Genomic DNA, 21,032 nt, shown 5'->3' on the forward strand with positions numbered 1-21,032 from the left:
AATCATGTCCCAAAACATGTCCAATCAACTGATTTTACCCCAGATGGACTCCAAGTTGTAAAAATATCTCAAGGATCATCTCAAGGATCAGTGGAAACTGAATGCACCTGAGCTCAATTTTTAATTTGTCATGACAAAGGCTGTAAATACTTATGTACATGTGAATTTATTTTTATTTATTCATTTATTTTTAAAAATTTGCAAAGATTTCAAACAAACGTTCACCTTGTCATTACTGAGTATCGTTTGTAGAATTTAGAGAAAATCTAATCCATTTTGGAATGGGGCTGTAACATAAAATGTTATATAAATATCATTATTTGGTGTGACCACCCGCCTCACAATGCAGTTTGTAAATTGAATAAAAAAGAAAAAATATATATTTTTGAAAGCATTCTTACTTAACAGCATTTCTTTACACCTGGCTAAAGGATTTATATTGTACTGTTAATATTTTTACCACAGCTTATTTCTTTATACACAAAGGAAAAAATAAATAAAACATTCAATATGAGCCATCAAAACATTTTGATTTGTCAAGACTAGATTAGCAATAGGGAAGAAAAATCGAAAAATAAACAATAATCATGAAAGTGAAATAAATAAGAAAATATCAAAATGATATAATAAATAATAAATATAATATAGCGCCCTCTGTGCAGCCTCTCATGTGAAAACAAACCTGGTGTCAGTGAGTCGCCTCTAGAGGGCGCTGTCTTAATGAGGATTTTTTTCCGATAGCACTTCCAGCAATTGACTAGGAATCGGTTGACCTCTAGACAGAAGTGCTTCTCCTGAATGCTATACGGGACATCGAGCATGACAAGAAGTAATCACCTCAAAAAAAAAAAAGAAAAAGAATGAAACAGGTGCAGTGAGGATAAAATACATTTCTTTATTACGTTTTTATTGAATCCAGCCATCGTAATATACAATTTTTCGATAAAAAAATAAAATAAAATCGGAAAAACAAAACAAATTGGAAGCAGACATTTAAGCATGACATGTTCAGCTCCCCACATACGTCCATCATGATGATTAAATCTGAAGTGCAGCACTGGCTTTTGCTTCGCTCTGGTACTGAAAACTGATATAAATGTGGTCAGAAACTCCTCCATCATTAAAGTCACGTGGTCCAAACAGACATTAGCACCAAAAAACACTGAAGTTTTTCCCGCAGTGTCCGAGGAAAAGCGTGCGAGCTGTTGGCGTTTTAATGATATTCAGACTCTGAGTCGCTGATGCAGGTGTACTCCAGCTTCTGTTGTTAGTCCGGTTGTTTATATTGCTTTATGTATAAAAGATCAATGCAAGATCATTTTCATACGGAATCATTTTATGGATCAAGCTGCAGTTCTTCTTCTACTACCCAACAGTGTTGGTCGAAATCCCGGATTATTCCTACTTCAACGAAAAAATGCCTTAAAAGGGAAAACTTCGCCCTAAAACATTGACGATCACAGTATTTCTGAGAGTTTGGTGGTCACATTTTTCCATCGGAGACCTGATGTAAAAAACAGTGGCTTTACGGTATACAGATTTACAGTGTGACTTTACGGATTTCTCCTTTAATGAATAGCGTAATGATGCTTATGTGAAAATAAAATATTCAAGATGTTCGGACACGAAGTATCGCACGGAATGCGTTCAACCCCCCCTCGCATTTAGACATAGAAATGAAACCAAGCCAAGCATCCAGTCCCATATAATGTGATCTTACAAGAGAGAAAGACATTGTATAAACAGACGTAATGTCCTGTGTATAGTGGAAGCTAAAAACTGCCCCCAAAAAATAACAAATCCCTTATGAAGTGTGCGTTCCGGCAATAATCCATGTTCACGATCGCGTTCATCATCAACTTGAGGGTGTGTGTATGTTATTAAGGGGGTTGAGCGACCTTAAAAACCGACCACGTGAACACCACCGGCCGTCTGAAGCGCAGGATGCTGGCGAGAAACATTCATTTGGTCTCTGTACAGCCTGGAGCCGAGAGGTATGGTTTAAAAAGAACCCTGATGTCACAAAAAATTGTAAAAAATTATAACCAAAAAAAAAATATCCCGCCCACTCTCAATCACAAAGAGAGTTCCTTATATACAGTAAAGAAAGAAAGAAAGAGAGCGAGAGAAAGAAAGAAAGAAAGAAAGAAAGAAAGAAAGAAAGAAAGAAAGAAAGAAAGAAAGAAAGAAAGAAAAGTGCTCTGTTTGTACAATCAAATGTGGCATTGAGTGCTTGAAGGTGATACATACGTACATCGGTTATACATTTATAGATCGCGGGTACGGTCGAAAGCTCGTCACGAAATCAAAAACAATGATAGATCTGAACCCCGTTCTGCGTTCTTTGGTTATGGTTTCTCTATAACACGAGAACACTTGTAGAACTTCTTACAATTCCCTGCTGAGTGAGAAGAAGGAGAGTAGCTGAAGCTACGGCTCAATCACAGTACCCTAAAATAACACGCCCTGCTGTTTAACATCCACAACAGCTGGAGAGAAATAAAAGAGAGACAAAAGCGCCTGAAACAGCAGCATTATCACATTAATTAAGGTACGTATGTCTTGACAGATTATAAAGTCTCTCCTGGTCATTTTTATGCAGGTAGGTTAGTAAATCGGTGCATGCAAGTAGATTAAGTGCGTACGAGTAGGGAGCGTGTAACGGCTTGACGATGGCGTGGAAATGAACGCACACGTGCAAGAACCTGCATGCAAACGAATTGTCGGGTATCACGCATCTGAGGAAGAGAGGAACGCTGAGGAGTCTCTGTGTTTGATAGATAGATAGATAGATAGATAGATAGATAGATAGATAGATAGATAGATAGATAGATAGATAGATAGATAGATAGATAGATAGATAGATAGATAGATAGATAGATAGATAGATAGATAGATAGATAGATAGATAGAGATGATGCACTATTGGATCACATCATTTTAAAAAAATGGGTATGTAAAACACAGGAGGTAGAAACTCTTCCTCCTGAGGTCGATCCTCTATTTCGTCTTCACTGCTGAAGGAATGTTTCATGAAGAGTATGGAAAAGTCTCCATTCCCTTTAAAGTTATTATCACCGACCTACCCATTTTTCTTCATTTATTTTTAGCGCATGCTTTCACTTCCATGCATGAGAGCCGAGCGTCTGATTGGTCCCGGGAGCCGAGGCGCCACTCGTGGGCTGTCCGTGTCCCGGCGTGCGGTTCTGGCCGTAAAAGTTCATACCTGCCATGTGGTGAGACATCTGAAAACACAAGTGCACAAAACTGTAATGAGGAGCGTATTCGACTAGCGATTGCTCCTAATCCCTTATGGATGATACGATCCTTTATACCGCGGTGCCGCTTAATTCTTGATTCTGATTGGTCAGATGGTGTTGATACATTAAAAATTGTAACCGTTAAGACGTAGCTGTTGTATACAGGAATAAAACAAAGCTGCTTCGGGACATTATACACTGTATGTTTTAAATCATTACATTACTCAAATACTGGGGTTGCAAAATTCCAGAAAGACTGGTAACTTCCCATGGGAATTAATAGGAAAGCCTAGAATAGGGAACTTGAATGTAGTTAATCAATTGTGCACCAAAATGATACTAACAATTTAATCATAATTAAATTTATCAACTTAATAAATTAGGTCAGAAATGTATTTTTTAAAATCTGTTTTTGTTTGCATGCATGTCAGCTTATGAGCAAACAAAATATTTAAGTTTGTATGGTACAGTTTATATACATTTCCTAAATTTCTAATTTATTCGCATAAATTCTAATAAATTCCAACTTGGAATATTTACAATAATTCCCAGATGAGTTTCTGCCCCTACTCAATACCAAGCAGCCTACGTCTGTCCATTACACATACTGACCCTATAAAGCCCTCACCTGGTTGATGTTCCACTGAAGCTGCTGAGCCTGCTGCACTGTGTACGCCTGCTGTGGCAGAACACCTCCCATCATGCCCCCCTGCACTCCCATCATGCCCCCTTGCACTCCCGACATGTACGCAGATGGAGAGGCCATTCCTGCTGGAGCCATGACACCTGGCTGCCCAAGAATGTTCACCGGAGGGGCCATCATGGTTCCCATCATTGCTTGCTGTGTGGCCAGAGACTGGTAGTGCCCGTAGGCAGGTGCAGGGGCATATCCCATTTGAGCGGCCCCCATGTAAATGCCAGCTTCAAACAACACACAACAATTCCCAGAATAATGTATCATAGAGTTTGGTGTAAAGATCTTTACATCTTCTTTTGCGAATATGAATAAAATTATTTGCATATTAGTTCATTTCCATGAAATTCTTTTGAGCCACAAATGTCTTCTAAAAGAAACTATATGGACAAAACAATGTTTGTGGACACCAAAGTGTCCATACTTTGAGTGAAGGGAATACATTGTGCTACCAAAGATCCAAAGACGTCCTATACACCTGTGTCCCTCTGAATTTGGGGTAACAGTTAGGGAAGGAAAAACAGAAGTCACGTGTCCCAATACTTTGGGCCATATAGTATATATAAGTTATACTTGCGTACGTTAACAAAATATATTGATAAGGAAATGTTTTACTGGATTTATAAAAGCACCACCTGCAGTGGTGTTTTAAAAAAGAGAAAAAATCTTTTCATTACAATTAAAAGTGTGTTTGGGCTTTAGGAGTATTTCTGAATCGTTTCCGTACCATTAGCAGCCATGTTGGTCTGAGGTGTTACACTGCTATACAGTGACAGGATGGAGTCTTTGGACATCTTTTTGCTGCTTTCGTCGTTTTTGGTGGGCGGGTCCAGGAAGAGGCTCAGGTTCTCCGGGACTGATGCTGCGGCCCGGCCTTTAGGCATCGAGCCAGACACAGAACTGGAGCCGGGCTACAGTGGGACAAAAAACAAAGAAATCTCATCAGCTTGAGTTTATTCACTGACGCCGTCACAATCCTGTAATGCTGCTGTAAAGTGCTCCTTGATCGTGAACTTTCTTTCTTTCTCTCTCTCTCTCTATGGAGTTAAAAAATCTCCTGTGTTCCCAGTAACTAGTGTTCCTGTCCCTTACACAGTATCCATTAAAACAGTTCTTGTATCACTGAACAGTAAAAGCCCAACAATAATGGATCTGTAGTAAATGGACATTCGGTGCCACCCAGGTAAAGATAGGTTCCCTTTTGAGTCTGTTTTTTTTCCTCATACCATCTCAGGTTGAGTTTCCCGTTTGACACAATCACCACTGGCTCACTCAATAAGGATTATATAATTAATATAGGCATTAAACGTATACATTCCAACTTCATATTTAATTAAACTGAACTGAATTGTACAAATGCTGCACACGTTATTTTCCCAGGATACCATGCAGCAGCTTTAAAGATTATAAACATTTAAGACTCACATAAATTAGAGTTCTCTCTGGGCTTGAATTTCTTTTAGACCGAATGCTGACTGTCTAAAACGACTCACTGGTTATTAGGGCTGCAAAATTCCCTTTTTTTTTTAAGACTGGAAACTTTTTATGGGAATTAACAGGAATATATGCATATTAATGGTAATAAACTGGGAATTTACCAAATTGCCTGTTAGCTTATAACAGGGAACTGAAACGTGGTTAGAATATAAAAATCTTGCAAAATTACAAAAAAAAACCCACTGAGGTCACGCCCCCTAGATTCCTTCAGAACGTAACAAATCATTTCCGAAATCCTGCACACAAAATAAAGTAAAAAAAAAAAAAAAGGCTATTTGAGCGAGTATAAGTATTTCATACATTTATGTTTAAAACATACCTGTGCTGTTTTATAAATAGTAAAAAAAGTCCAGGTCGCTGTCATTTCCTGTTGTACTTGAAACCTCATCACATCTCCAAACTTGTATTCAAGATCTACGTTTACAAATAACGCAAAATCAGCATTTTTGGAGTAACGCAGAAGTCTTACTGTGCTTCTGGCAGAATGCGAGGTGGCTGTAGGCAAGGAGCTGAACAGATCCTGTGCAAACCCTTTCTCGGGACTGGAGCTGCCGTTGGCTACAGGAGGAGCGTCTGTAAAACATACAAAACACATACGTGTAAGGATTTATTTATTTATTTATTTTTTTAGGTATTATACATATTAATTACGAATGCCAGGATGTTACCTAGTCCTAAAAGGTCATTTACTGACTGAGACTGCTTCTTTGGAGTACTGTTGTATTGCTGAGGCTCCTCCTTCTTCTGCAAGACAAAAGACATTCTCATTCTCTCCGAAATGAAGAGCAACACACTGTTCGAATCAACAAACACGACTAACCGGCTTCATCTTCTCAAAAACAACAGGTGGCTCTTTTGTTACCGTCTCACTCTTCTCTTTCTGTAAGAGACAAAAGGTTTAAATCATTAACGCGGCTAACAAGCTGGACCGACGTTTTCTAGTACGAATGATGAATCTGAGGCTTACTCGGAAGGTTTGGATGTCAATGCATTTGTCCAGGTATTTCTTTTTTTCGTACTTGTCCCGGATGAAGAGCTCGGCCGATCTAGATAAAGTGGGTTAAAGAAAACCGGATCGGTAAAAAAAATAAAGTGTGATTCGATGCATGTGTATAATTATACACTGGAGGATTATTCGAGAAGGATACTGGTCTGTCTCTGGACGTTGGAAGATCTCAGGTAGGAAGGCTTCGTAGAGGCGGCGCGCTTTGGCATTCCCCATCTCCTGCATACACTAAATACAGACAAAAAAAAATAATAATAAAAAAACGCTTACACACGATGCAAACCTTAAAACTAGTATGCTAGTCATATGATTTTGCAAGACAAATCAAGACGCTTTATATGTCCATAAAGTTTATATCAATTTGTGACAGAAATGAAAAACAGACCAAAATCTGTTCCTGTGTCCATTGGTCCAGGTTAACAGATTTGACGCGGGATATATGAACACCGAGATTCCGGTGGATTCCTGCACAGCGAATACAGATGAAGATTCCCAAATTCCAGGAAGCCCATCTGGGACCTGTTTAAGGGATAAAAAAAACAAAACAAGAAAAAGCAGGATGAATACTCCCACTCATGTGCTCTACATAACGATGAGTCCATATACATTTATCCTGCAAAAAAATATATGTATTTACGTGTTTAAGGAAAGCAATTGGTCCTGACTAGGGTTGCAAAGGGATGGAAAATTTCCGGTAAATATATCTATAAATTGGACTACTGCAACTCGCTCCTGAAAGACATTCAACCTCTGCAACTGATCCAGAATGTAGCCACATGACTCGTTTCCAACCTTCCTACGGTCCTCCACACCACTCCACTGACTTCCTGGTGCTGCTCATCCACTCATCATGCTTGCCTACAAAGCCAAAATATGGACCAGCACCCCTTTACCCAACACCTCGCTGCAGCATGCTTCCTCAGATCCTCAAACACTGGTCCCACCATTTCTCTGGGTACCAGGAAGAGAGGAGCATCATGTGTTCAGTTTTATAATGCATCAGCCGATACAAAATTAAATCTCACAGAAATCATTCCAGACAGCAGCATTGTGATGAATACGAGAACAGATACTCCTTTTCTTGCCTTCCTATAATAAATGATAAATTATATGATGATAACTCTCCTTTTCATAAGCCACAGAGAAAAAAATGGCTTTAGAGAGAATGCTGAAGTTTATTGGGTAAGCTTCTCAAGAAAAAAAAAAAGAAATAAAGAAGCCATTAGATGGCAGCACCGTGTTACAGAACGTATTACACTCGAGCACTCTGCCTCATGATCGGTGATGTCATCAAGTCACAAACCAGTGCTGTGGCAACATTTATTCTTTGTCCATCTCTGTGGGTTGCAACAAGCATGTCACCACATGTGCCTCAGGTGTTTTACAATGTTTGGTAAATGTAGGAAATGCCTCGTGGGTATGTTATTGGTCCCCAAGGTCCAATAAAGACTCCCTCCAGAGTTTTGCATTTACTCTCTAGTGGTTAGAGTAGCTGCTAACAATGGAGGCATTTAGCAAAATAATTTTTGATAATAAACAAGGATGTCCGTGTTGGCTTTGTTGTCATGCAAGATCTTAGATTACACTCATATAGGGCATGCTATCACCAAAGGACACAGACTGCTGGTATGGTCCAGCATGGGCTGTTGTGACATAGAGGAGGCTTGGTGCTATAGAATCACAGCCTTGTAGAATAATAGAAACACAGCACAGTATATAAAATGTCAAATATGTCTTGGCCAAGTGATAGCTGAACCATTGTTGTTGCTATGGAAACCACTGAGCGGATGGGAGAGATCAGTCATCTGATGTGTGAACATCAGTTAAATGTACGTCCATGTTTTCTGGCTTTTATGTTGTTCGTCTCAAAAGCCATTGAGAAGGATGAAATCCATCAGCACAAGCCTGGTCTGAAGTAATCTCATTGAGAAGCATTAACAAATAAAATTGGATGGACGCTAGTAGCATGAGAGCCAGTAGGAGTGTGTGTGTGTGTCTGTGTGAAGGATTACTTCGCCTGAAAGGAGATGTGTGGTCGCACATGTGCGCCTCGGATTTACTCCCACGTGGAGCAGACACCGGCGGATCAGATTCTTCTGAAACGCAGATCTGACTCAGATCTTCTGAAACAATACCCAGGACTCTGTTCTACTGAACACTGGAGCAGGAAGAAGCACGTTATCCTAATCGTTCACAAACGGATAGTAATCCAACACCACACACACCGAATACAGATTGATCTTCTCTATCAATACCACAACACTGGATTTTATATTCAAGATTTAGTGGAAGACTGGGATATTTCCAGGCATAGCTACAGTCGGGCTTTTCAGGTTTTATCCAGGAACAGATGTGTTTGGCTGACTGTGCAATTCTCCAAAACATTGCTTAGGGTTCGCAGGTGTTGTGATGTGTAGTAAAAAATTTTTTTGCTTGTTTGTATATAAATTGTCATGTACATTACCGGGCCGTACAGTAAGAATACCGATATTGGTGCTTGCCAATGACTGATTAATCAACCAATAATGTGTTTATAATGGATACTGGATTAAAAAAACATTAAAGTGTAAAATAATACTGAACTTATGATTACGTATGATTATGGAAAACACGATTATGGAAGAAGTCAGGAAGTGCGTACATTAACATCAACAACAGGTGAAAGCGATCAGACTGGATGATGGTTTCTTGAACATCCTGCAGGGTCTTTCACAGCTGAGGAAACTCAGACAACTGGAGGTTTGGCAGATTACAAACAGATACACACTAGACTGAAGTGTAACATTTACACTGCGTTGTATTGGAACATTTAGAAAATATAAGCAAAGACTGCTGAATAAGCAATTTGTGGAGAAGATGGAACAGATTGTCATTGTGCATTCAGCAAAAAAATACCCCTAAAGGACACTTATTTACTGCAGCCTTGGGTTTGCTTCTGTAACTAAAAAATATGCAGTCATGACAATTTTTTGACTGTTTCCAGCCTACGGGTAAATTCATTTACTATGTGGACAAAAGTTTTGGGACTTTTCTATCCATATGTGGTTCTTCCCCAAACTTGGAGATACACAATTGTAAAAAACGTCTTTGGGATGTGGGAGTATCACATTTTTTCTTTAACTGAACTAGGAGACTCAAACGTGTGCATGACATTGCCCCTGTACACAAAGCCAGCTCAATGAATATATGCTTTGCGTAGGTTAGAGTGGAGGATCTCCTGCTATAGAGCTCGGACCTCAACCCTACTGTAATGAATTGGAATGCTGAGTGCACCCCAGGCCTCCTCACCTTCTTACCTACATCGGCACCTGACCTCACCAACACCCTTGTAGCTAAATGAGCAAAAATCTCCAAATGCACACTCCAAAATATAGTGGAGCATCTTCGCAGAAGAGTGGAAATTATTGTAACAGCTAATGGGGACAATGTGTAGAATGGGATGTTCGAAAAGCACATACAAATCAGGTCAGGTGTCCACAAACTTTTGTCCATATACTGTAGTGTATATAGTTCCCACGTAGTCCGAGTGGTTTTTGAGGTGCAAAACATACCATACAGATACACAAGCACATGAAAGAGGAAAGGGAAAGTGAATGAGAAAGAAAGCACACTAACACAACATGGACTTTAGTCGTTTTTTCAGCCTTCACCTGCTGTGATTTGTGGAGAGGATGTGTACTGAACAAACAGTGACCGATACAGATACGCTCCCACACCAAAACACACACAGAACAGTGTTTATGGTCCTCTTAGCGAGTGACTCACTCACTCAAGTGCAAAAAAAAATAAAAACAAGACACGTGATCCAAAGGTTCATGAGGCACCCCCCCCCCCCCCAAAAAAAACAAACAAACATACACACCTCCATGTCAATTAAATTAACCTACGTTATTAACACAGGCACATGTAAAAGCCATGAGAGTGAAAATCCACATATTTCTACCGATCATCATACAAACACTTCAAACCAAACACAACTGATTAAAACACAGCGTGCATTTTATATATGAACGAAAGTTTGTGGACACTTGAAAATAAGATTTGTATGTGATTTTTTGAACATCCCTTTCCACCATTAATCCCCCATTTGCTTCTTAAAATATCTGTTCCACTAGCTTATGGAGTGTGCTTGTGGAAATTTTGTCTCATTCAGCCACAAGTGTTAAAAAGGTCAGGACTAATGTAGTCCATTTCATCCCAAAGGTGTTTATTAGGGTTGGAGCTCTAAAGCAGTAGATCTTCCACTTCAACTCATGTTAAACATATGTTCATGAAGCTGGTTTTGTGCACAAGGGCATAGTCATACTGAAAGTGAAAAATACAGGTGTCCCAATACTTTTGTAAATGACCGATTATAAACGTTGTTTTCATTTGGATTCATTTGGAGTGGTTTTGATTAATCTGGCAACATCAAATAACACTTAACAAATGAATGACTTAATATGATGTAATATTTTAATCTGTTGCATTGCATCAGCAGTAATTTTGGCACTTATACCGTTTAAGGTGAACGTCACACCGCTGACCGCACACCACTAATTACCTCGCTGACTCGTCCGTGCCACCATGAATGGAGGTATCCATGACAACGGGAGAATGCAAATGAGCTGCTCGAGGTGTTTGTGGCAAGAAATGTCAACTGCGAAACTGTCCTTGTGTGGGTATCGTTTGTTTTCCTGATCAATGTTTCACTTCCATTTTTTAAATAATGGGCGTACACAGCCTTAAAGCTGAGAATCTGAGAAAGAGGAAGTTCATGCATGAGAAATGCAAGGCGTTGAGGCGGGGAAAGGGTAATAATGCGGACACCTGACAATCATACCCATATTTAAAGATTTCAATTTCCATTCAACGCAACTAAAACAGCTGAACCTGAGCCAAGCTCCATGAAGACACGATGCATTACAGATGAGCCCTGAGTAAACCATGGAACCCCTCATCCAAAATCATTGATCAATTGATCTCACATTATGCTCTTGTAGCTGAATAAACACAAATCCCCATAGCCCCAACCGGAAAACAAGTATTGGATCAACAGAGCTTATTATAACAACAAAATCTAGAATAGGACATTTGGACATTCATTGCATGTTCTCTTGTGTGTCTAAAAGTCTGGCCTGACATTTCGCATTGCATCGTCTCACATCTCTCTCTCTCACACAAACAACATGACACTTCTTACTAATGAGGTTAGGGGTGAGCAAAAAAAGAAGCACAGGAACAGAAATATATGAACCAAAACATGTTACTCTGCTTCTGCAGGAGCACAGCTGGGAACCAATCCTGAGATCCTTCACTGAAGATCTTGTAAATCCAGATGCTGATTTCCATTCTACCATCCAGCTTTTCCTTCTTCCCATATCATGCATACACTATATGGACAAAAGTTTGTGGCACCTGAGCATAATTCCACATTTAGTCATCGCCATCTGCCCTTATAATAACCTCCACTCTTCTGGGAAGATGTTCCAGCAGATTTTAGAGTAAGGAGGCGAGGAGTGAGGAGGCGTAAGGAAAGAAAGAACAACTGATCGGTTCTTTTACAGTCCAATGTGTCGAGCACAATATACAAGTGTCTACAGAAAACTTGTAGACTGTGATATTGTATACGGCATCAATCCAGCGTGTCAACTTACTTTGCAACTTCAAAGGCATGTTCACATTTCGGGTTTTCTTTCAGGACTGTTGCGTTACGACGTGATGAAACGCGGCATTGCAAAAGAGCTGCTGTGGATTATTTTCCTATAACCGCACACCCAATCGCACTCACGTTATTCACGTTTATGTCGAAAACTTTCTCCGAGTGAAGCTGAAGTGGTTAATATCTTGGACTTTTAATCCATGAGTCCAAATCCCAGCACCATTTTGATGCCACTGCTAGGTCCTTAGAAAACCCTCAACTCATGTAAGCAGTCAGTGTCAATGTAAAGTCTCACTCAGGTAGCAACAGTGTGAGAATTTTCAGGTTCCAGATAACTAGTCGAGCTCATGACAAAACCCAGATGAAAAACTCCTGATGCTGAACAGCAAAAGTACACACAACTCGAGTTATACAGCTGAGGTTTGTCAAAACTGTTTGCCTGACTGCAGCTGGCTGCCTGACTGTCCTCTGTGTAGCGTTTCTGTAGGACATATTCAGCTGGAACACTGTGTACAGCAGAAACCGTGTGCTCAGCAGCTACTATTGTACAGGCGGTACTCTAGATCGGAGTCAGCACGGGGGAACGGCTCTGCCCGCCGGTCAGCAGAGGACTTTACATGGGCTGGCTTTAGCAGATTACAGATATCAGCTCCTGAGTGTGTGAGGTGCTGCAGAACAATGCTTTTGAATGACAATAAACAGGATGCAAGCATGTGACAAGAAAGTGGGAAGCCACAATAAAAAATAAAAAAAACACCTAAAAACACTCACACATTTACTTTGTAAAACACTTTGAATATTCAACTCATATATATATATACACATTTAAATATATATGAAAAAAATCCAGATTAAGTTTATTCAGTATATAATATATACATAGTTTTTTATATATACATATATTTTTTTGCTTGGTGCAAAAGAAATGTTTTTCAATGACAATAAACAGGATGTGGGCATGTGACCAAAACGGGGTTTTAAAAATAAAACAACTAAACACTCGCACATTGACTTTGTAAAGCACTTTAAATATTCAACTCTCTTGAGCATTAAATACGATCTGAAACTGAAAAAATAAATAAGTTATAATTATAATAATAACAATAAAACAGAACTTTTGCTGTTTCCACACGGACGGTTTTAATTGCCGGATGTGTGCGTCATGGAGGATTTTGTTGCTTTATTTGAGACTAAAACAAATGTTTTTAAAAATGAAAAAATAAAAGTGATAAAAAAGATAAAAAAAATACATTTTGGTGGAGTTTATAAAAAATTTTTTATATCTGAGTAAAGAAAGGATGTCGTTAATATATGTGAGTTGCGTATACATATTTATGTATATTTTTAATATAATTAAGTATATTAATCAGAAATGTGCAGTCCATTAATCGCACTTAAATATAATTAACGTGTTGTTGACATGTTTCTTTGCACAGCCCTATATACACATACACATATATATATATATACATATATATATATATATATATATATATATATTCATACATACATACATACATACAAACACACACACACGCTTCTCCCTAATTTTTTTTTTAGTAAAACTGAACCTCTGAACCAAAACAAACTTTCCAAAAGTGGAGCTCACCATGTATACAGACAAACTCAGCATCTCGCCACTGAACCCTGGCAAAACCTTACAAAACCACACAAATTATCAATTAATCCAACCAAGAAATGAAAGGATGAAGGAGTGTAAAGATGCACACTGCTGAGCTGCTACTAAAGACGGGACATGTGCATTCTACAGAGCATTTTGTTGGACAGACACAAAATAAGTAATTAGTCACCAGAATACGTTTCATTTTTTTCTAGAAAATATGTTGATAACGTTATTTGTGCAGTTTGTTCATGAAAGGTAAAATATGCCCAGATCTTGGACTTTAACATACTGGGTGCATTCGCATCTGTAAGTTAGCACGACAAGCTTCGCGACGAATGACATCAGTAGGATATAATCGATACCGAATCGCCCCACGGCTGTATCCTGATGCCTGGTAAAAACAATTCATTTCAACACCCCTACACTCCAAAGCCCAGTGCTACCAAGTTCAAGTCCGGTAAACACTGACCTACGAATTGGTATCATGGTTAGACGAGCGACTGATTCATAGATCAGGGTATGACCTTGTAAGATATTATGATATATACAAGAATACACACTAAAACCCGTCTGTGTTGCAGCATTACTGCAGACACGAACTAGAGATTGTAACCGTGTCAAATTCACAGCAGGTTTAAGAAAAAAGACTCCTCCTGAAAGTCTATTGGGATGTGCAGCTCCATCCTGAGGATCAATACTAACGTTATATCGAGAGGATCGACTCTCACCTTAAAATACCGACCTTACCTGGGAGGTCGATTTAATATCCACCGACCGTCAATAGGAACTATTTCATATATCAATATCAATACTAATATGCGTATGATCCTGAAACATCTGTATGATTCCCCCAAAAAATAAATATATCAATGTTATTGCTTCTTTCTATAAGTCTAGTCTGAATGTAGCTGCTCTTGAAGACCCTAGGGGGCGGGACTTACGCTGTCTACGAAGCATCTGATTGGACAGACAGAAGTCCTGGATGAATCATCAAAGAAGGAAAGCTGATTATAAACATAAAATGTTTTGTCATATTGGAGGTTCAAACATGGATGGATAAGTTAAATAACCCCTGTTTTTTGAAGTTGACCTTAAATGTGTCAAGTGAAGAGAGAGAGAGTGTGTGTGTGTGTGTGTGTGTGTGTGTGTGTGTGTGTGTGTAGAGGTTCATTCACCTTTAGCTCGACAGTCGGCGCAGAACTTGTTCTCCTCCAGGGCGAGCAGTGATGACAGGACCGCCTGATAACGGTCAACATCCTTCACCGATTTCCCCGTCATGTTCCTCACCTTTCCAGCCCTCTTTTTCTCCTCCTCACACTCGGTGTCTCTTGATTCCTCGACGCCCCAAAAAGCGACAGAAAGGGACAAAAAAAAAAAAAAAAAAAAAAAAAAAAAAAAAAAAGAAAGAAACGACAATTATTTTACCTCAGAAAGAGACACCGCTTCTTCTGTAGACCGGCTAAGCGCGTGAACGCTAGCTGTGTGAACCTCCTCAACTTTCTCCTCAGTCTGTCTAAAAATATTGATTTATTATCCCCTCTCTTTCTCTCGTTCCTTTGTTGTTTCTATTTATTTCTCTATTTTCTTTTCTCGCCACATTCACATCCCTGTTTATCCACGGGGGCGCACCGTCAGCTACTCACTTCAGCGTTCCCTTCCTTTAACACCGACAAATCCCGCCTTCCGCGTTAAAGCTGCCTATTGGCCAACACGCCGTCGTCCTGCCCTGATTGATAGCCGTCCATCCAATCGGAGCGCAACATTAAAAAACCTACTATCTAATCCGAACAAAGAAAAAGGTGTCTATCAGAAAGCAGATACAGAATATGAAGAAAAAGAGAGCCAGTTACTGCTCTGCTTCTCCTCTGTGCCCAAGAGTTGGACTTTACATTGTGTTTATCTTTTTAATGTCTTTAAAAATGTGTGAAATAATGAATAAAGTAAATTACATTCGTTTTTAGACTGCATTACAAAAAAAATGCGAAATTGCGACACCTAGTGGAATATTGTTGCGATGCAGATAGATAGATAGATAGATAGATAGATAGATAGATAGATAGATAGATAGATAGATAGATAGATAGATAGATAGATAGATAGATAGATAGATAGATCTGAATCTGTTGTTATATCTAAATTTTAAAAAATAATTAATAATCACTTATTCCAAGCTGTTGGTTTAGTCGAATTAACTTAAAACTCACTTGTTACTTTTTTTGTTTGTTTGTTTTGTTTGCGTTTCCATATTTGTGTGAAATGCTCCCTTCTCCCATTAGAGGTCGCCACAGCTGATCATCCGTCTCAATACCCCCTGTCCTCTACATTTGCCTCTTTCAAACCAACTACCTGCACTTCTTTCCTCATAACGTCCATAAACCTCCTCCTTGGCCTTCCTGGTGCCCTTATCCTCAGCATTCTCCTAGTGATATACCCCATGTCCAGAGGTGGGAAGTAACGGAGTACAAATACTTCGTTACTGTACTTAAGTAGATTTCCTGTTACTGCGCGTCTTTTTCAATCCGCTGGTGTATAAAGTCCTGACTCTCACTCTTTACGAAGATAAGATTCAGCAGGCAGAAGGCAGTAAGAAGTCTGGGGTGAACGTGGATGAGACAGAGGGAGTCAGTGATGAGTACAGGACTGAGAACAGACACATTCATGATCATCATCTTTTCTCTGCTTGTGTTCTATATGTGGATCTTCAGCCTGGATACATTCATTAGGTAACAACATTTTAAATTAGTTTTGTATTAATATATATATATATATATATATATATATATATATATATATATATATATATATATATATATATATATATATATATATATATATATAGCTGTCAAAATTAAAATTATTGTAAACAGCACTAGATGTTATTAACACGCTATCAATTCAGCGCGCATTTTTGTTTTTACCATTTTTATAAAAAAAATGTAAATACATAAATAAATAACTAAATATAAAAGAGGCGAAATTAAAACCTCCAGCGAAACATACACTTATTCACGACGTCCCTTCTTTACTTAGATATACAATAAATAAATAAACTCCAGATAAAAATATTTTTAATCAGTAATCTTAAACTTACTTCTGCGCCAAGTCTCAAATCAAACACCAAATCCGCCATGTTTTACACAATTTACCCTCTAGGTGGCGTTTTGTGGGTTTTTCCCTCATAATGGCGACACGAACTTAAATGACTGTCTTTATTGATCGTACAGATAAAAACAATACATCATTCAAATCTGTAAAATGTCTATGATTATATATATATATATATATATATATATATATATATATATATATATATATATATATATATATATATATATATATATATATATAAAAAAGCTACTTGACTTGACTTAAAGAGGTGCACTTTCTCCGGTATCACCTCATTAACGGTCCGTGTGGAAACATAGCAAAGGCTCTTAATGATGTCCACACGTCTCTGCACTGTTATAGCCTTTATAATTAATTACTGTACATATGCTTACATATATATCACATGCTGTACACATATGATACATGTTTATCTGCACTATTTGCACGATTGCTACTTTTTGCACTTCTGGTAGATGCCAAACTGCATTTCGTTGCTGTGTACCTGTACTATGCAATGACAATAAAGATCGATCGATCGATCAAATATTAATATGATGTGAGGTCCAGTTAACAGCTAAAACAGGTAGAAGTAATAACTACTTTTTACTTAAGTACATGTCAGAGCCAAGACTTCTTTACTTTCACTTAAGTAAAAAGATATAATCATTACTTCAACTTTTACCCGAGTATTTTAAAACATGAGTATCTGTTCTTCTACTTAAGTAATGGATGTGTGTACTTTTGCCACCTCTGCCCATGTCCCTCCTCTGCACATGTCCAAACCATCTCAATCTCACCTCCCTCACCTTGACATGTGCTGTCCATCTAATAAACACATTTCTAATCCTGTCCATCATCGTCACTCCCAACGAAAAACCTCAACATCTTCAGCTCTGCTACCTCCAGCTCCACCCCCTGTCTTTTACTCAATAAAACCAGAGCTACTAAACAAGAGAATTTAGGAATCATCATTATATATTCTGTCTGGAATACTAAGCGTGTTTATTGTGCATTTTATTACTGGACAGTTTTTAAAGCTAAAATAAAGTCTCAAAGATCCAAGGCCTCAAATGACGTCTCTGATAGTAATTAAGCTCCAGATCAAATAACTCACTTTAAGCCTTAAGGTAAGTAAGAAAAAAAAAATTAAAACAATCATAATAATCGTACAAAATCTGCGCTCGCATATTGTTTTATTCCTAAGATAAGATCGATATCTATGTTTATGGTTATCAATACGATTGTAAGTTTTGACCAGATATGGATCATCATGCTGGACCAAGTTTGTGAATTTTGGTTCAATTGCAGGGAAAATCTCATGCTACCAAAAACACCCTCCACAATTGTGTTACCAACTTTGTGGCAACAGTTTAGGAAAGAACCACATATGTCTGGATTCCCAATACCTTCCATCTCACTCAATATTGCAACAGTTGCAGCTTGGTGGTGAAGAGAAACGTTCTCTTCTTTTACACACGTCCATCCAGCTTTCCTGGATCCCTCAAGCTCATTTAATATTCATTAGAATGCTAATGAGGCAGAAGCTCCGCCCTCTGTGCTGAGTCAGATGACCCTGAGCTCTCACTTCTCACAGGGGCTGGCAGTACACTTTTTTTTTTTTTACATCCCCCCCCACTCACTCTCACACACACACATACACACACTCTCACACACACACACACACACACACACACAAACACACAGACCTTTCATGCACCTGGAACTTTACTTCTGGACTGAGCAGCCAGGAGAGGAAAGGAGAGGAGAGGAAAGGAGCGGCAGTCCTAGTGTTTCTGGAGGAGAGAGGCTCCTCTGAGACGATCTGAGATCTTTATCATGGCTCGGGACTTTAACATCCTCAGAATTGCTGTGCTCCTGCAGGTGCTGTGTCTGGTTTTGGCTCAAGTGGTGAGTGCATTTGTTCTTTAGGGGCTCTGAGATGCAAAAACAGGGGCCCTGATAAATCCTGGAAAGTTATTTATTTCGGGGGAAAATCATCTCATCTTTGAGATGCCCATGTCAAGATAGACATGCTGTAAGACTATTAACAACTCTGTACAATTCACAACTGCCTCAAATTGAGGTTTGGATGTTGATGATGCACCCTTATGGGTCTTTTTTTGGATATAAAAGCGAGATATTGTCTGAGACAGTGTAGAAATAATGATCAGAATGTCAGACTTGGGCCTGGACACCCAGGAATGTGGTGCTTGAGTGAGGAAAACACACACATACACACACACACACACACACACACACATACACACACACACACACACACACCGTGTACAAGGACTCCTTTCAGGCAATTCAAGGTGCACTCAGCAGCTCCTGACACTTCCATGCGACATTTTCGAAAACCGAAATCGCACTGCACGAACAAAAGGTTTTTAAAACCTGAAGTATTTCCTTAAAACACACATTTATTTCTGTTTGACTGGAAGCAAAGACCCAGGACACATTTTCCTTACTCGTTGTGCATTTTCTTTAAGATTTCTTTGAAATTCGACACTCAATCCAGAGAATCTTAATCGAATTCCCAGCATCCGTCACACCAAAACAACAAAAAAGTCTCAAAAGATGCAAAACCGAAAAAGGTCATATTAGACCTAGGTTAATTGAAATTTTTTCCATAAAAATCATTTTTTTTTTATCATTCACACAGTGACACAACACACTGTATAAGGAGGTATTCATGCTTACTATTTTTACGCTTTCTTCAAATCGCATTTCAGAGTGGTCCACCTGGATCTCAGGGCCCTCGCGGTCCCCCTGGACCTTCAGGAACCCCCGGGTCCGATGGCATCGATGTGAGTATCATGATCTCTAACTGGTGCCACAAGTCTAACACTAGATCCAGTACAAAGATGTTCATTGTGTGCACAATTTTTTTTTCTTGCAGTTTCAAAGTTTTACCCATAGAGGGGGCATGAAATGTAAACAAGATGTCACACAATAACCTCCTGTTAATGCGGAGGACTGGGTAAATGTTCTCTCATCCTGTGAGAGAGGCCCCGGGTAATTTAATAGCGCTGAGACAGAGTGGCAGACGTTGTATAATCGGCTTTTAGCATGTAGAGGATCCAGTGCTGATGGGTATCTGCAGTGTGATCGTAATGTGGTTAGATTCCATTGTGTTCGGTTTAAGAATCTACTCAGATGTACTGTATAGTAAGGAAGCTCTAATGAATCCATGATGATAATTATTAATATTATTAAAATCCATGCCATGTGTGAACTGTATACAGCGTAATGCAAGGGTATTTTAATTCATTTCAGATTAGACTTCGTACAATGGCAAATAGAACAAAAATGGATTAGTACAATCAGTTTAATGGTGTCAACGACATGTATTATGCGTTAGATTTAAACCTTACTTAACAACTTAACATTGGAGTTTTTCCCTCCAGGGTGTTGCATAATTATTCACCTCGTCCTTAAAGTTTCCTACATTCTGTAGTTACGATTTGGAATTGAAATGGGTTTAATCAGAAATATTTTAACCTCGTCGAAAAAACACGCATTTCTAGCTCAGTGGTTGAGGCTCTGGTTTAACGTTCGAAAGGTTGGGGTTTCGACAATCCAATATCGCCAAGCTGCCACCCTTGGGCCCTTTAAACGAGGCCCTTTAGTCTCTGTCCTCCAGGGTTAGTGTATCATGGCTGACCAAATCTATATTTCAGACGAATTTCTTCAAAATCTAATTTTATTTTTCACATGCATGCAGAGTATGATAGTCATCAGAAGAAAGAATCTAAATTCTAAAATGAAAGAACAAAAATTAAGGAATATTACAGAAATGACAATTGAATCAAGTTGAATAGAATTGCGGTGAACTAAAATGATCATGTAGAATTTACAATAAAACTAGAATTATATAAAGAAAAATAGAAACAAGAAAAAAACGATATGGAGTGAACACGTGGCACTATTTTACATTCACATTCTGTGAATTATTTTATGATTATAACCTACAAAAGTGCAGTTGAATCCAGTATTTTAGTCTTAGAGTTCCCCTGGTTAAAGGCTTAATTAAACTGCATACATATATATTAAATAAATAATGAATATATATATATATATATATATATATATAAAATAAGGCGTGGCATGCTTTATGGGTCGTCATGTTGCACATAAAACGGTGTAATGTGTAGTGTTTGGAGGATAATAACTATAATTTCATTGCTGTGGGGATAAAA

The 21,032-nt window shown here is 38.6% G+C and overlaps 2 protein-coding genes across 2 annotated transcripts in view; one reads left to right on the forward strand and one right to left on the reverse strand.

Annotated features, from left to right (window-relative positions):
- Nucleotides 1-875: 875 nt before the first annotated feature.
- Nucleotides 876-15,400, reverse strand: smap2 (small ArfGAP2). The gene is made up of 10 exons (XM_083544182.1): nucleotides 14,898-15,400; nucleotides 6,843-6,976; nucleotides 6,600-6,685; nucleotides 6,419-6,497; nucleotides 6,272-6,331; nucleotides 6,120-6,195; nucleotides 5,921-6,024; nucleotides 4,682-4,865; nucleotides 3,889-4,181; nucleotides 876-3,245 (listed from the first exon to the last, which is right to left on the reverse strand). The coding sequence occupies exons 1-10, from the start codon at nucleotides 14,998-15,000 to the stop codon at nucleotides 3,120-3,122; spliced, it is 1,245 nt and encodes a 414-aa protein (XP_083400308.1). The 5' UTR covers nucleotides 15,001-15,400; the 3' UTR covers nucleotides 876-3,119.
- Nucleotides 15,401-18,455: 3,055 nt separating this feature from the next.
- The window catches only part of col9a2 (procollagen, type IX, alpha 2), a 28,358-nt gene continuing 25,781 nt past the window's right edge, over nucleotides 18,456-21,032 (forward strand). The window contains exons 1-2 of the mRNA XM_083543291.1: nucleotides 18,456-18,738; nucleotides 19,566-19,640. Coding sequence (XP_083399417.1) covers nucleotides 18,667-18,738; nucleotides 19,566-19,640 — 147 coding nt within the window. The 5' untranslated portion in view covers nucleotides 18,456-18,666. The remainder of the gene's footprint in view (nucleotides 18,739-19,565; nucleotides 19,641-21,032) is intronic.

The sequence above is a fragment of the Silurus aristotelis genome (genome assembly GCF_946808225.1).
Source record: "Silurus aristotelis genome assembly, chromosome: 6".
Lineage (NCBI taxonomy): Eukaryota > Metazoa > Chordata > Actinopteri > Siluriformes > Siluridae > Silurus > Silurus aristotelis.

Excerpts from the sequence above, each read along its gene's own strand:
- smap2 (XM_083544182.1), bottom strand. The coding sequence starts at position 15,000 with ATGACGGGGAAATCGGTGAAGGATGTTGACCGTTATCAGGCGGTCCTG. Across the intron at positions 6,196-6,271 it reads TTTTTGAGAAGATGAAGCCG|AAGAAGGAGGAGCCTCAGCA; the intron begins GTTAGTCGTGTT and ends TTTGTCTTGCAG. Across the intron at positions 4,866-5,920 it reads CGCATTCTGCCAGAAGCACA|CCCGGCTCCAGTTCTGTGTC; the intron begins GTAAGACTTCTG and ends GTCCCACTGTAG.